Below are 15,000 nucleotides of genomic sequence, written 5' to 3' on the forward strand. Positions count from 1 at the left end.
TCTGAGCCCAAAAATGTTTTTAAATAATTAAATTGAATTATTTTTAAATTGGACTCCCATTTTCAGATTATGGTGGGGAAAATCCCATTCTGTAACAAGGCATTATTATTATTATTATTATTATTATTATTATTATTATTATTATAACAATAATAGAAAATATTAAATATTAATATTTATTAATAATAATATATTTATTATTATTATTATTAATTATTAATATTATTAATAGTAATAATAATATATTATTATTGTTTATATTTATGTATCCCAATATCAGTGGCTAAACAACGGATACGGTACAATAAAAACCATAAATATATGAGCCCAAAAATGTTTTAAAATAATTAAATCAATTTTTTATTGGACTCCCATTTTCAGATTATGGTGGGGAAAATCCCATTCTGCAACAAGGAAAAATAATAATTATTATTATAACAATAATAGCATATATTAATAAATATTAATATTTATTAATAATATATTATTATTATTATTATTATTTATATTTAAAATTTCCAATACTAAACAATGGATACAGCGCAATAAAAACCATAAATATATATATTTTTAATTCGACTCCCATTTTTAGATTATGGTGGGGAAAATCCCATTCTTGCTCAAGGAATAATAATTATTATAATTGTAATTATAACAATAATAGCAAATATTAAGAACTATTAATATTTATTAATAATATATAATTAGTATTTATATTTATGTATCCCAATATCGGTGGCTAAACAACGGATACGGTACAATAAAAACCATAAATATATGAGCCCAAAAATGTTTTAAAATAATTAAATTGGGGTTTTTTATTGGACTCCCATTTTCAGATTATGGTGGGAAAAATCCCATTCTTCAAAAAGGAATAATAATAATTATTATTATAACAATAATAGCATATATTAATAAATATTAATATTTATTAATAATATATTATTATTATTATTATTTATATTTATGTATTCCAATACTAAACAACGGATACGGCACAATAAAACCATATATATTTATTTATATATATATATATATATATATATAATTATACTCCCATTTTTAGGTTATGGTGGGAAAAATCCCATTCTGCAACAAGGAATAATAATTATTATAATTGTAATTATAACAATAATAGCAAATATTAAGAAATATTAATATTTATTAATAATATATTATTAGAATTTACATTTATGTATCCCAATATCAGTGGCTAAACAATGGAAACGGTACGATAAAAACCATAAATATACGAGCCCAAAAATGTTTTTAAATTATTAAATCTAGGTTTTTTTATTGGACTCCCATTTTCAGATTATGGTGGGAAAAATCCCATTCTGCATCAAGGAATTATTATTATTATTATTATTATTATAACAATAATAGCAAATATTAATAAATATTAATATTTATTGAAAATATATTATTGCTATTTATATTTATGTATCCTAATATTGATGGCTAAACAACGGAGAAAGCACAATAAAAACCATAAATATATATATATTTAATTAGACTCCCATTTTTAGATTATGGTGAGAAAAATCCCATTCTGAAACAAGGAATAATAATAATAATAATAATAATAATAGCAAATATTAAAAATATTAATATTTATGAATAATAGATAAATAATAATAAATAGTAATAATATATTATTAATAATATTGCTATTTACTTTTTATTTATAAATATACATTAAAACATTAATGTAATAATGTTTTAATAAATAATAATAATAATGGTAATAAATATCCATTGTTATTGATAAAAATTAATGAAATAAAATATATAATTATTATTAAATAATAATATTATTATTATTATTATTAAATAATAATAATAATAATAATAATAATAATGGGAGAGGTTTAGTAATGGTAATAAAATATCCATTGTTATTGATAAAATTAATGAAATAAAATATATAATTGTTATTAAATAATAATAATAATAATAATAATAATAATAATAGTGGGAGAGGTTTAGTAATGGTAATAAAATATCCAGTTATTGATAAAAATTAATGAAAAAAAACATATAATATTATTAAATATTATTATTATTATTATTAAATAATAATAATAATAATGGGAGAGGTTTGCAAAGGATGTAGTAATGGTAAAAAATATCCATTGTTACTGATAAATATTAATGAAATAAAAATATATAATAATTATTAAATAATAATATAATTATTATTAAATTATTATTATTAATTAATAATAATAATAATGGGAGAGGTTTAGTAATGGTAATAAAATATCCATTGTTATTGATAAAAATTAATGAAATAAAAATATATAATTAATTATTATTAAATATTATTATTATTATTAAATAATAATAATAATGGGAGAGGTTTGCAAAGGGTGTAGTAATGGTAAAAAATATCCATTGTTATTGATCAAAATTAATGAAAAATATATAATAATTATTAAATATTATAATTATTTAATAATAATAATAATAATAATAATGGGAAGGGTGTAGTAATGGTAATAAATATCCATTGTTACTGATAAATATTAATGAAATAAAATATATAATAATTATTAAATAATAATAATATTAAATAATAATAATGATAATAATAATAATGGGAGAGGTTTGCAAAGGGTGTAGTAATAGTAATAAATATTCATTGTTATTGATAAAAATTAATGAAAACGATATAATAATTTTAAATAATAATATAATAGTAATAATTAAATAATAATAATAATAATAATAATGGGAAGGGTGTAGTAATAGTAATAAATATCCATTGTTACTGATAAATATTAATAAAATAAAAATATATAATAATTATTAAATAATAATATAATTATTAAATGATAATAATAATGGTTGTATTCTCTTCTGTCATTTTTTTTGGGGGGGGGAGAGGATTCTGCGGTCGGCTTAAACTGATAAGTAGCATTGCTTCTTGTCAAACCACAGAATTAGTAGAATTTCTAGTTTTATATATATATATATATATATATATATATATATTTAATGAAGCACCAAATAATGACACTCCTGCCTTACAATCTGTCTCCCTGAAAGTGGGTTAGAAAGGCAAGTCTGTATTAACCCACATTTTAAATATATATATAAATATATATAATAAGTAACCCAAATGCTGGAGGAAATTAGCTGAGATTCTCCCTCTCCTCCCCGAACCAGGCTCTCATTAAACGGATCGTCTCGGCCCTAAAGCCTGTTTAGTCCCCTGATCTTGATGATAATTGCTTCCAATCACAGTCGGCGCTCGGACGAGTCAATTCCCGGCGTAGGAATTACTCTGGATTATTGCAAATGGGGGGATATATATGGTCGCAGAAGCCGCCCAGATGTTGCTAAGCCACTGCAGTTGGGAGATCTGGGTTCGAGCCCCACATCAAGGCAGGAAATGCACCGAAATCTCATTGGGAGAGACTGAAAAGCCCCCCAGGTTGGGTTCCCATCTTCTGCTGGGTTGAAATAACAGGTATAATAACAATAATGATAATGATAATGGGGTTCACAACTAGACACAGTTACGGCATCTGCCCTTGCGCTTTGCTACTCTGCTGCAGAATTAATAATAATAATAATAGTATGATAATAATAATAATAATAATAATAATAGTATTATCATTATTATTATTAATTCCGCAGCAGAGTAGCAAAGCGCAAGGGCAGATGCCGTAACTGTGTCTAGTTGTGAACCCCAGGTCCGCTTTCGTATGATATTATTTCTAGCACCCACTTTTTGCTTGATATTCGAGCAGTGCTTTTTATATATCAGAGCTCGGTCCAATGTGACTCCCAAGTATCTTGGTGTGCTGCAATGCTCCAGTGGGATTCCTTCCCAGGTCATATTCAGAGCTCCAGATGCTTGCCTGTTCTTAAGATGAAAAGCACACGTCTGTGTTTTAGATGGATTAGGAATCAGTTGGTTTTCCCTGTAATTGGCAGTAAGAGCACCGAAAGCTTCGGAGAGCTTCTGTTCAACCATTTCAAAGCTCCCTGCTTGGGTAGTGATGGCACAGTCGTCAGCATAGATGAAACTCTCTGCTGGCTGTTGTATTGGATCACACGTCGGACCCTTCCCAAGTGTCTAGGACTGTGTGATGTATCGACGAATCATGTGTGCAGATCCCAGTAAGGTGGCCTTCTGCAGCTGGTAGAAGGTAATTTTGTCAGAGCTGATTGTGTTTAAGTGCAGGCCAAGGTCTTGAGGCACTGCACCCAGTGTGCCGATCACCACTGGGACCACCTTGACTGGTTTGTGCCAGAGTCTTTGCAGTTTGATTTTTAAATTCTCATATCGTGTCTTATTATTATTATTATTATTATTATTATTATTATTATTATTATTATATGTTCTTTGTGACCATCGCTTGTGGGTTGAGGTGGGTGCAAAACAGTTCAAACCCATTGTCATCAAATTTAATTTAATTTAATTTAGTATTAAAAGACATTCCTAAAACACGGACGTCTTAAAATATCTGGAACGAAGATGCAAAGGCAATCGACGTCCAATGTTAATGTCCTGCCTCTTCCTGTATTTCTGCTTTTGGCAATCGGCGGCTTTTCCCATTGCGATTAGGTTTATCGCAGAAAATAAACAAGGGGATTTTCCCCGGCTAATGCTCCCTCGCGGCCGGCGTAAGCGCCCCCAAATCCCTTCCTCCTCCCATTGTTGCTTGGGCAGACGGCCATATTTACATCCAGGATCCAGATGTTTTGCAAGGGGAGGTCCAAACAGATGTGCGACGTCCAAAAGAGACAACAATTGTACTGTTTGCAAAGGGAGGGTGCATCTCCACTGTCGGATCAATTGCATCGAGGTGCTGGAATCCCGGGAGTCATAGAAGGCTAAGGACCTTGTAAAACTACAGCTCCCATAGGGTGGCCATATGTCGGGAGGGCTTTGATGGTTCCTGTTATGGCAGAACAGAGTTGGACTGGATGGCCTTTGGGGGTCTCTTCTGACTCTAGGATTCTTTGATTCAGAGGGCGATGGGCATCTGTTGGGAAGGCTTTGATGGTGTTGTCCATTATGGCACAAAGTGGTTGGACTGATGGCCTTTGGTGGTGTCTCCTGAGTCTAGGATCCTATGATTCAGAGGCTAGATGGGCATCTGTCAGGAAGGCTTTGATGGTGTCTTCCATTATGGTGGAATGGGGTTGGACTGGATGGCCTTTGGGGGTCTCTTCCGACTCTAGGATTCTATGATTCAGAGGATGGATGGGCATCTGTCAGGAGGGCTTTGATGGTGTCAGACTGGATGGCCTTTGGGGGTCCCTTCTGACTCTAGGATTCTATGATTCAGAGGCTGGATGGGCATCTGTCAGGAAAACTTTGATGGGGTCATCCATTATGGCAGAATGGGGTTGGACTGGATGGCCTTTGGAGATCTCTTCCAGCTCTAGAATACTATGATTCAGAGGCTGGATGGACATCTGTTGGGAAGGCTTTGATGGGATTCTGTGATTCAGAGGATGGATGGGCATCTGTCGGGAGGACTTTGATGGTGTCTTCCATTATGGTAGAATGGGGTTGGACTGGATGGCCTTTGGGGGTCTCTTCCGACTAGGATTTTATGATTCAGAGGCTGGATGGGCATCTGTCGGGAGGGCTTTGATGGTGTTGGACTGGATGGCCTTTGGGGGTCTCTCCTGAATCTAGGATTCTATGATTTAGAGGCTAGATGGGCATCTATCGGGAAGGCTTTGATGGTGTTGGACTGGATGGCCTTTGGGGGTCTCTCCTGAGTCTAGGATTCTATGATTCAGAGACTGGATGGGCATCTGTCGGGAGGGCTTTGATGGTGTCGGACTGGATGGCCTTTGGGGGTCTCTCCTGAGTCTAGGATTCTATGATTCAGAGGATGGATGGGCATCTGTCGGGAGGGCTTTGATGGTGTCGGACTGGATGGCCTTTGGGGGTCTCTTCCGACTCTAGGATTCTATGATTCAGAGGATGGATGGGCATCTGTTGAGAGGGCTTTGATGGTGTCGGACTGGATGGCCTTTGGGGGTCTCTCCTGAGTCGAGGATCCTATGATTCAGAGGCTGGATGGGCATCTGTCGGGAGGGCTTTGATGGTGTCAGACTGGATGGCCTTTGGGGGTCTCTCCTGACTCTAGGATCCTATGATTCAGAGGCTGGATGGGCATCTGTCGGGAGGGCTTTGATGGTGTCGGACTGGATGGCCTTTGGGGGTCTCTCCCATGTCTAGGATTCTATGATTCAGAGGCTGGATGGGCATCTGTCGGGAGGGCTTTGATGGTGTCGGACTGGGTGGCCTTTGGGGGTGTCTTCCGACTCTAGGATTCTATAATTCAGAGGCTGGATGGCCATCTGTCTGGAGGGCTTTGATGGTGTTGTCCATTATGGCAGAACGGGGTTGGACTGGATGGCCTTTGGGGGTCCCTTCCAACTCTAAGATACCATTAAGGTGTTTATAGTTTGGTAAAGTTCCCCCCTTTTTAGTAGTCCGGCTCCTTTTTTGTTTTTAATCCCTGGATCAAGTGTCTAGTCCTCATGATGGCCGAAATAGTAATTTGACGAGAAGAAAGGTCTGCTAATGGGTTTGGAAGAGAGAAAGAGAGAGGACGGCTTTCTTGCTGTTCCACCGGATACCTTTATGAATGTTTGATGATGGGGGGGGGGTCCTCTACAAAGCGCCGGAGGGGTCTCGTGCTTGGCCAAAGGGACCCTGGGGGGCTCCTCCGTCTCTCGTGGTGGCTCTCGGGTGTCACGGAGAGACTCGGAGTCACGTTACCGGCCTCCTGGCTTCCATCTGGGTCTCTCTTTGGAGCAAAAGAAGCCAAAGCCTGGATAGAATCACAATATCCTCGCATTGGGAGAGACCCCCAAAGGCCATCCAGTCCAACCCCATTACGCTACCAAATCCCTCCCGACATCCAACCTCTCATAGGAGGCCGGTGGAGTCTCCTTCTCTGGAGGTTGCTAAGCAGAGGCTAGGATGGCCATCTGTTGGGATGGTTTTGATGGTGTCTTCCCACATGACAGAATGGGGTTGGACTGGATATCCTTTAAGGGTCTCTTCCAACTAGAATTATATGATTCAGTGAGGCTGCATGGCCATCTGTTGGGAGGGTTTTGATGGTGTCTTCCTTTCCTGGCAGAACGGGGTTGAACTGGATGACCTTTGAAGGTCTCTTCGAACTCTATTATTGTTGTTGTTGTTGTTGTTGTTGAGGAGAGGCCAGATGGCCATCTGTTGGGAGGGCTTTGATGGTGACTTCCTTCCTGATAGAATGAGGTTGGACTGGATGACCCTTGGAGGTCTCTTCGAACTCTAGGACTCTATTATTATTATTATTATTATTATTATTGAGGAGAGGCTAGATGACTATCTGTCGGGAGGGCTTTGATGGTGTCTTCCTTCCTTGGCAGAATGGGGTTGGACTGGCTGACCCTTGGGGGTCTCTTCGAACTCTATTATTATTATTATTATTATTATTATTATTATTATTATTGAGGAGAGGCTAGATGACCATCTGTTGGGAGGGCTTTGATGGTGACTTCCTTCCTGGCAGAACAGGGTTGAACTGGATGACCTTTAAGGGGCTCTTCAAACTCTAGGACTCTATTATTATTATTATTATTATTATTATTATTATTATTATGGTGTATTCCTTCCTGATAGAATGGGGTTGGACTGGATGGCCTTTGGAGGTCCCTTTCAACTCTAGGATTCTATGATGCAGGGGCTGGATGGGCATCTGTCGGGAGGGCTTTGATGGTGTCTTTATGGCCAAAGGGGGTTGGACTGGATGGCCTTTGGGGGTCCCTTTCAACTCTAGGATTCTATGATGCAGGGGCTGGATGGGCATATGTCTGGAGGGCTTTGATGGTGTCTTTATGGCCAAAGGGGGTTGGACTGGATGGCCTTTGGGGGTCCCTTTCAACTCTAGGATTCTATGATGCAGGGGCTGGATGGGCATCTGTCGGGAGGGCTTTGATGGTGTCTTTATGGCCGAAGGGGGTTGGACTGGATGGCCTTTGGGGGTCCCTTTCAACTCTAGGATTCTATGATGCAGGGGCTGGATGGGCATCTGTCGGGAGGGCTTTGATGGTGTCTTTATGGCCAAAGGGGGTTGGACTGGATGGCCTTTGGGGGTCCCTTTCAACTCTAGGATTCTATGATGCAGGGGCTGGATGGGCATCTGTCGGGAGGGCTTTGATGGTGTCTTTATGGCCAAAGGGGGTTGGACTGGATGGCCTTTGAGGGTCCCTTTCAACTCTAGGATGCATTTACCCAAAATGTTATTTCCTTTCCCGCAGTTTCCTGGAAGAAGTTTCGTCGTCCGGATTCCGAGGCCGAGGTCCGGAGACGGTTCCAATGACCGCCAGGACAGCCACGCGGAGGGTCAACTGACCCTTCCTTGAGCCCCATCGTTTCCTCTTTGGCCCATGTATATATATCCCTCCGGACATTGGTCGTGTCTCCCTCCATCGTGACCCATTCCTGGACACATTCATTGTTCCTCCAAACATTAAAATAAGTATAATATCACAATCAATGCAACGGATTCCCGGGAGTTGTAGTTTCCTAAGGTCTGGAAGGGGAGGAAGTGGACGAACGGCCGAAGGCACCCGGAAACATTCGCTCCGTGGATTGGATTCTTCTGAGATTAAATGACGTATTCCCTAAATCGTGTGATCGTCTTAATTCCAGGCGTTGTGTTACTAATTCCTCCAAACAAACAAATAAACAAACAAACAAACAAATTTGCATTAAGATGGCTTTTTAAAGAGTGATGGTGAGCAGAAAGGTAAAGTTTGCAATGACTGACATTTGCAAACGTCGTCTGTTTTTGGATCGGTGCAAAGAAGGCGGAAGTGGTAAGCGAGAATGCAGAAGTGGTTCCGAAAAAGAACGCAGAAGCAAAACACGGTTGTTGCATTTTCAGTATGAGCCTTGTACACGTATTTCGTGTGATGTTTACATTGGGTAGGAAGCATACAGAGTCCCCAAAACAAGGAGTTAGCACTCTGTACGGACTCTGAAGATACTATGATTTGGCTTTAGGATAGACATTTTGGGTTTTTTGTTTTTGTTTTCATATTACCATCATTACCACCATCATAATTATCGTTCCTATCACCATCATCATTTTCAGCAGCATCGACACAGTTATTTTCATCACCATTATCACCACCAACCACCATTATTATCACTATTATTGTCATCACTATCACAATTATCACAATCATTATCACCACCATAACAACCAACCATCACCACTATCACCATCATTACCACCAACCATCAGCATCATCGTTATAATCACAATCACCATCATCACTATCACCATCATTATCACCAATCATCAGCATCACCGTTATAATCACAATCACCATTGTCACCATAATCACTATCACCATCATTATCACCAACCATCAGCAGCAGCATCACCATTATCATAACCAACTATTATCGTCATTGCTATTGCCATCATCACCCTCATCACCAACCATCAGCATCACCATTATCATCACTATCACCAACTTATCACTATCGACATCACTATCACCATTATCACCAGCCATCAGCATCACCATTATCATCACTATCACCATTATCACCAACTTATTGTCATCATCATGACTTATCACAATTATCACCAACATCACCATTATCATAATCACTGTCAGTATTATCATCACCAACCACCATCACATCGGTAGCATCATTATCATCACCATTATTGTCATCACTGTCACCATTATCACAATCATTATCGCCACCATAATCGCCATCATCACCATCATTATCACCAACCATCAGCATCATTGTTATCATCACCATTATCATCATCACCTTTATTACCAACTATCATCATCATCACCAGCCATCAATGTCATCATCACCATTATCATCATCACTCACCTTTATTACCAACTATCATCATCATCATCACTATCACCATTATTGCCCTCATTATCAGCATCACCATTATCACTATCACCATCATCATGATGGTTACCATTATCACCAACTTATCACCATTAACACTAACCATCACTATTATCATCATCACTGTCACCATTACCAACTATCATAATCACTATCACCATTATTGCCTTCACTATCATCACCAACCATCAGCATCACCATTATCACTATTACAATTATCACCAACTTATCACAGTCGTCATGACTATTACAATTATCACCAACTTTTCACCATTATCACCAACCATCACTATTCTTATCATCACTGTCACCATTATTACCAACTATCATCATCACTATCACCATTATTGCCCTCACTATTATCACCAACCATCAGCATCACCATTATCATCACTATTATCACCAAACATCACCATTATCATCACTGTCACCATTATTACCATCACCAAGCGTTATCACATAATTATCATCACCATTATCACCATTATCACCATCTTGGGCCCGATCCAATATGGCTGCAGTTATGTTCTTATATAATCCTTGTGAAAACCTCCCCAGAGCCTTCACACTTGTGTTGCCTACATTGCACAAGAGATGATGTGATGTTTGGCCTCGGTGCCCTCAAACCACTTGGCTGCAAAGACCTGATTTGCCCCGATGGAAACAACACGAAACTTTGTGCATTTTCGGAAGCCGCAAAGCGCTCCCCTCCAGCGAAACGTTGCACGTTGTGTAATAGAAACAGGGAATTCAAGGCTGGTGCGAAAGGTATTTTAAGAACTGCTGATTTATCCCTCCAAAGCAGTGAGAAAATGGCATGGACAGGAATGTCCTGGGAGGGAGGTAAATACAAGCTTGAGGGAGGATGTCTCTATCTGCGTCCATTCTATCCTCTGCGTTTGTGTCATTTGTTCCCTCTCCAAGGTCTCCCCTTTCCCATTCCAGTCTTACTGATTTGGAGGTGGAAACTGTCACAATTTTGGTAAGGACGTGTAATCCTCTGCCTTCCCTTTTCCCCAGCTGCTTCTAAAATGTCCCGGCTTCTCTCTCCTCCTTCTGCCTTGATCCTCAGCACGTTACTTTCAATGGCTGCAAGAGGAGTTTTTGTTGCGTATTTCCTCTCCCAAATGGCTTTTTCTGTTTGTTTTATATCTTCTTTTGTTTCCCTTCTCTCCTCTCCTCCACTTCTTCCTTCCCTTCTTCCTCTCCTCTGCAATCAACTTCTCCATTCTTCTGATTCTCTCCTCTTTCTTTACATTCTCCTCTTTTCTCCACTTCTTCTTTCCCCTCTTCTGCTTCCATCAACCTATCCATCCTCTATCTTTGCATTCTTCTTGTTCTTCCTTCCCTTCTTCAATCAGCATCTCCATCCCTCTGATTCTCTCCTCCATTTCTTCCTTCCCTTCTTCCTCTCCTCTCCAATCAACCTCTTCATCTTCTTTCTTTCCATCCTTCCCTCTCTTTCACTTCTTCCTTCCCTTCTTCCTCTCAAATCAACATCTTCATCTTCTTTCTTTCCATTCTTCCCTCTCTTTCACTTCTTCCTTCCCTTCTTCCTCTCCTCAAACAGCCTCTTCATCCCTCTGATTCTCTCCTCCATTTCTTCCTTCCCTTCTTCCTCAGCTCTGCAACCTCTTCGCCCTCTTTCTTTCCATTCTTCCCTCTCTTTCACTTCTTCCTTCCCTTCTTCCTCTCCAATCAACCTGTCCTACCTTCTTTCCATTCTTTCCTCTTTTACTTCTTCCTTCCCTTCTCCTCTCCTCTCCAATCAACCTCTCCATCCCTCTGATTCTCTCCTCCATTTCTTCCTTCCCCTCTTCCTCTCCTCTTCACCCTCTTTCTTTCCATTCTTCCCTCTCTTTCACTTCTTCCTTCCATTCTTCCTTTCCAATCAACATCTTTGCCTTCTTTCTTTCCAATCTTCTCTCTCTTTCACTTCTGCCTTCCCTTCTTCCTCTATCAACCTCTTTGTCTTCCTTCTTTCCATTCTTCCCTCTCTTTCACTTCTTCCTTCCCTTCTTCTCTCCTCTGCAATCAGCCTTTCCATCCCTCTGATTCTCTCCTCCATTTTTTCCTTCCCTTCTTCCTCTTCTCTGCAAACAATCTCATCATTCTCTTTCTTTCCATTCTTCCCTCTCTTCCACTTCTTCCTTCTTTTTTCTTTCCATTCTTCCCTCTCTTTCGCTTCTTCCTTCCCTTCTTCCTCTCCAATCAACCTCTTCATCTTCCTTGTTTTCATTCTTCCCTTCCCTTCTTCCTCTCCTCTGCAATCCACCTCTTCATCCCCCTGAGTCTCTCCTCCATTTTTCCTTCCCTTCTTCCTCTTCTCTGCAATCAATCTCATCATTCTCTTTCTTGTCATTCTTCCCTCTCTTTCGCTTCTTCCTTCCCTTCTTCCTCTCCAATCAACCTCTTTGCCTTCTTTCTTTCCATTTTCCCTTCCCTTCTTCCTCTCCTCTGCAACCAACCTTTCTATCCCTCTGATTCTCTTCTCCATTTCTTCCTTCCCCTCTTCCTCTCCAATCAACCTCTTTGTCTTCCTTCTTTCTATTCTTCCCTCTTTTTCACTTCTTTCATCCCTTCTTCCTCTCCAATCAACTTCTTTGCCTTCTTTCTTTCCATTTTTCCCTTCCCTTCTTCCTCTCCTCTGCAATCAACCTTTCCATCCCCCTTATTCTCTCCTTCATTTCTTCCTTCCCTTCTTCCTCTTCTCTGTAATCAATCTCATCATTCTCTTTCTTTCCTCCCCAATCAACCTCTTGGTCTTCCTTCTTTCCTTTCTTCCCTCTCTTTCACTTCTTCCTTCCCTTCTTCCTCTTCAATCAACCTCATCTTTCTTTCACTTCTTCCCTTCTTCCTCTCCTCTGCAGCCAACCTTTCCATCCCTGTGATTCTCTCCTCTTTCTGTGCCTTCCCTCCTTCTTCCTCCACCAACCCCTCCATCCTTGCAGATGGTGTGTTTCCTTCTCTCCTCCTCCCTCTCCTTTTCCTCCTTCCCCCTTTCCCTAGATCCCAGGGGGTCTCAAACAAAGAAGAGGGGACCTCCCTCTTGTTTCCCTCCCCTCCTCCCTTCCTGCTTTCCCTTTCAGCCCCCTCTTCTTTGGCCCCCTCCTCCCCACTTTCCTTTCTATCCCTCCTTCCCTCCCTCCCTCTTTTCGTCCCTCCTCCAATTTCTCCCTTCCCCCTTTTTTTTGGGGAGGGAAGAAAAAAAAGAGAAGAAATTAATAATCCTGGTGAACTCCGAGGACGTCACAACCTGGGCTGGCCATAGATGGGGCTGCAGAGTCCAGCAGGAGAGCCAGAAAGGAAGAAAGGAAGGAGACAGAGAGAAAGAAAGAAAGGAGAGTGGGGAAAAGAGGAGGAGAAGGAGGAGAAGACTGATGGATTGATTGATTGACGGGTTCCTCTTCTTTCCCCAGAGATGTCTGGACATCCCCCAACCCCACCGGCCCTTCAGCAATTCCAAGACTTTCCCCCTTTCTTTTAGGGAGGAAAAGGAGAAGGAGAAAAAGGGAAGAAAGGAGGAGAGGAAGAGAAGCAATTCCTCTTTTTCCCCCCTCTTATTATTGTGCGTTAATTGTTCCTCTTTCAAAGGCTTCTTCTGGACGCTGCCTAGGATTAATCTCCTTCTCTGGAACCCATCATCCTCCCAACAAAGCCCATCATCCCCAACACAAACAAGCCTATTTTGGGGGAAGGATGAAGAAGAACAATTCTGCCAAGCGGGTGAGTGGGATTTGCGGGGGGATTCTGCCCGACAATTCAGAAGGGGACTCTCCCAAGGATTGCAAACACTAGATAGAATAATAAAGAGGGAGATAATAATAATAATAATAATAATAATAATATAATGGGAAGGGATGATGGGAATAATAATAATAATATTCCCAGAGTATGGCACTTTATATTATTATTATTACTATTATTATTATTATTATTATTATTATTATTATTATATTCCCATCATCTCTTTTATATTATTATTATTATTATTATTATTATGTTTATATTCCCATCATCCCTTCCCTTTATATTATTATTATTTTCCCATCATCCTTTCCCTTTATATTATTATTATTATTAATATTATTATATTCCCATCATCCCTTCCCTTTATATTATTATTATTTTTATTATTATTATTATTATTATTTTCCCATCATCCCTTCCCTTTATATTACTAAGGGAAGGGATGATGGGATATAATAATAATAATAATAATAATAATAATAATATAAAGTGCCATACTGTGTCTTTGTGTCAGTAAAATAATAATAATAATAATAATAATAATAATATAAAGTGCCATACTGTGTCTTTGTGTCAGTAAAATAATAATAATAATAATAATAATAATAATAATATAAAGTGCCATACTGTGTCTTTGTGTCAGTAAAATAATAATAATAATAATAATAATAATATAAAGTGCCATACTGTGTCTTTGTGTCAGTAAAATAATAATAATAATAATAATAATATAAAGTGCCATACTGTGTCTTTGTGTCAGTAAAATAATAATAATAATAATAATAATATAAAGTGCCATACTGTGTCTTTGTGTCAGTAAAATAATAATAATAATAATAATAATAATAATAATAATAATATAAAGCGAAGGGATGATGGGAATATAATAACAATAATAATATAAAGTGTCATATTGTGTCTTTGTGTCAGCTTAATAATAATAATAATAATAATAATAATATAAAGGGAAGGGATGATGGGAATATAATAATAATAATAATAATAATAATAATAATAGTGCCATACTGTGAGAATATTATTATTATTCCCATCATCCCCTCCCTTTCATTTCAATATTCATTATATTATTATTATTATTTTACTTACACAAAGACACAATATGACACTTTATATTGTTTCAAATAATAATATAAAGTGTCATAGTGTGTCTTTGTGTCAGTAAAATAATAATAATAATAATCCCATCATCCCCTCCCTCTTCACTATTCATAATATTATTATTGTTATTATCATTATTACTACTATTTTACTGACACTTGATATTGTTTCTCATCCCTTCTTCCTTCCTTCCTTCCTTCCTTCCT

At 38.1% G+C, this 15,000-nt stretch overlaps 2 protein-coding genes across 3 annotated transcripts in view; both read left to right on the forward strand.

The window, feature by feature from the left end:
* The window catches only part of VPS45 (vacuolar protein sorting 45 homolog), a 26,781-nt gene extending 18,121 nt beyond the window's left edge, over nucleotides 1–8,660 (forward strand). Inside the window, exon 15 of the mRNA XM_067472364.1 lies at nucleotides 8,290–8,660. Coding sequence (XP_067328465.1) covers nucleotides 8,290–8,383 — 94 coding nt within the window. The 3' untranslated portion in view covers nucleotides 8,384–8,660. The remainder of the gene's footprint in view (nucleotides 1–8,289) is intronic.
* Nucleotides 8,661–12,820: 4,160 nt separating this feature from the next.
* PLEKHO1 (pleckstrin homology domain containing O1) overlaps nucleotides 12,821–15,000 on the forward strand; it is a 45,506-nt gene continuing 43,326 nt past the window's right edge. Inside the window, exon 1 of one of the 2 annotated variants that reach the window (XM_060758032.2) lies at nucleotides 12,821–13,651. In XM_060758032.2, coding sequence (XP_060614015.2) covers nucleotides 13,625–13,651 — 27 coding nt within the window. In that variant the 5' untranslated portion in view covers nucleotides 12,821–13,624. The remainder of the gene's footprint in view (nucleotides 13,652–15,000) is intronic. The other variant, XM_060758033.2, reaches the window with a different exon arrangement.

The sequence above is a fragment of the Anolis sagrei genome, chromosome 12, assembly GCF_037176765.1.
Source record: "Anolis sagrei isolate rAnoSag1 chromosome 12, rAnoSag1.mat, whole genome shotgun sequence".
Classification (NCBI taxonomy): domain Eukaryota; kingdom Metazoa; phylum Chordata; class Lepidosauria; order Squamata; family Dactyloidae; genus Anolis; species Anolis sagrei.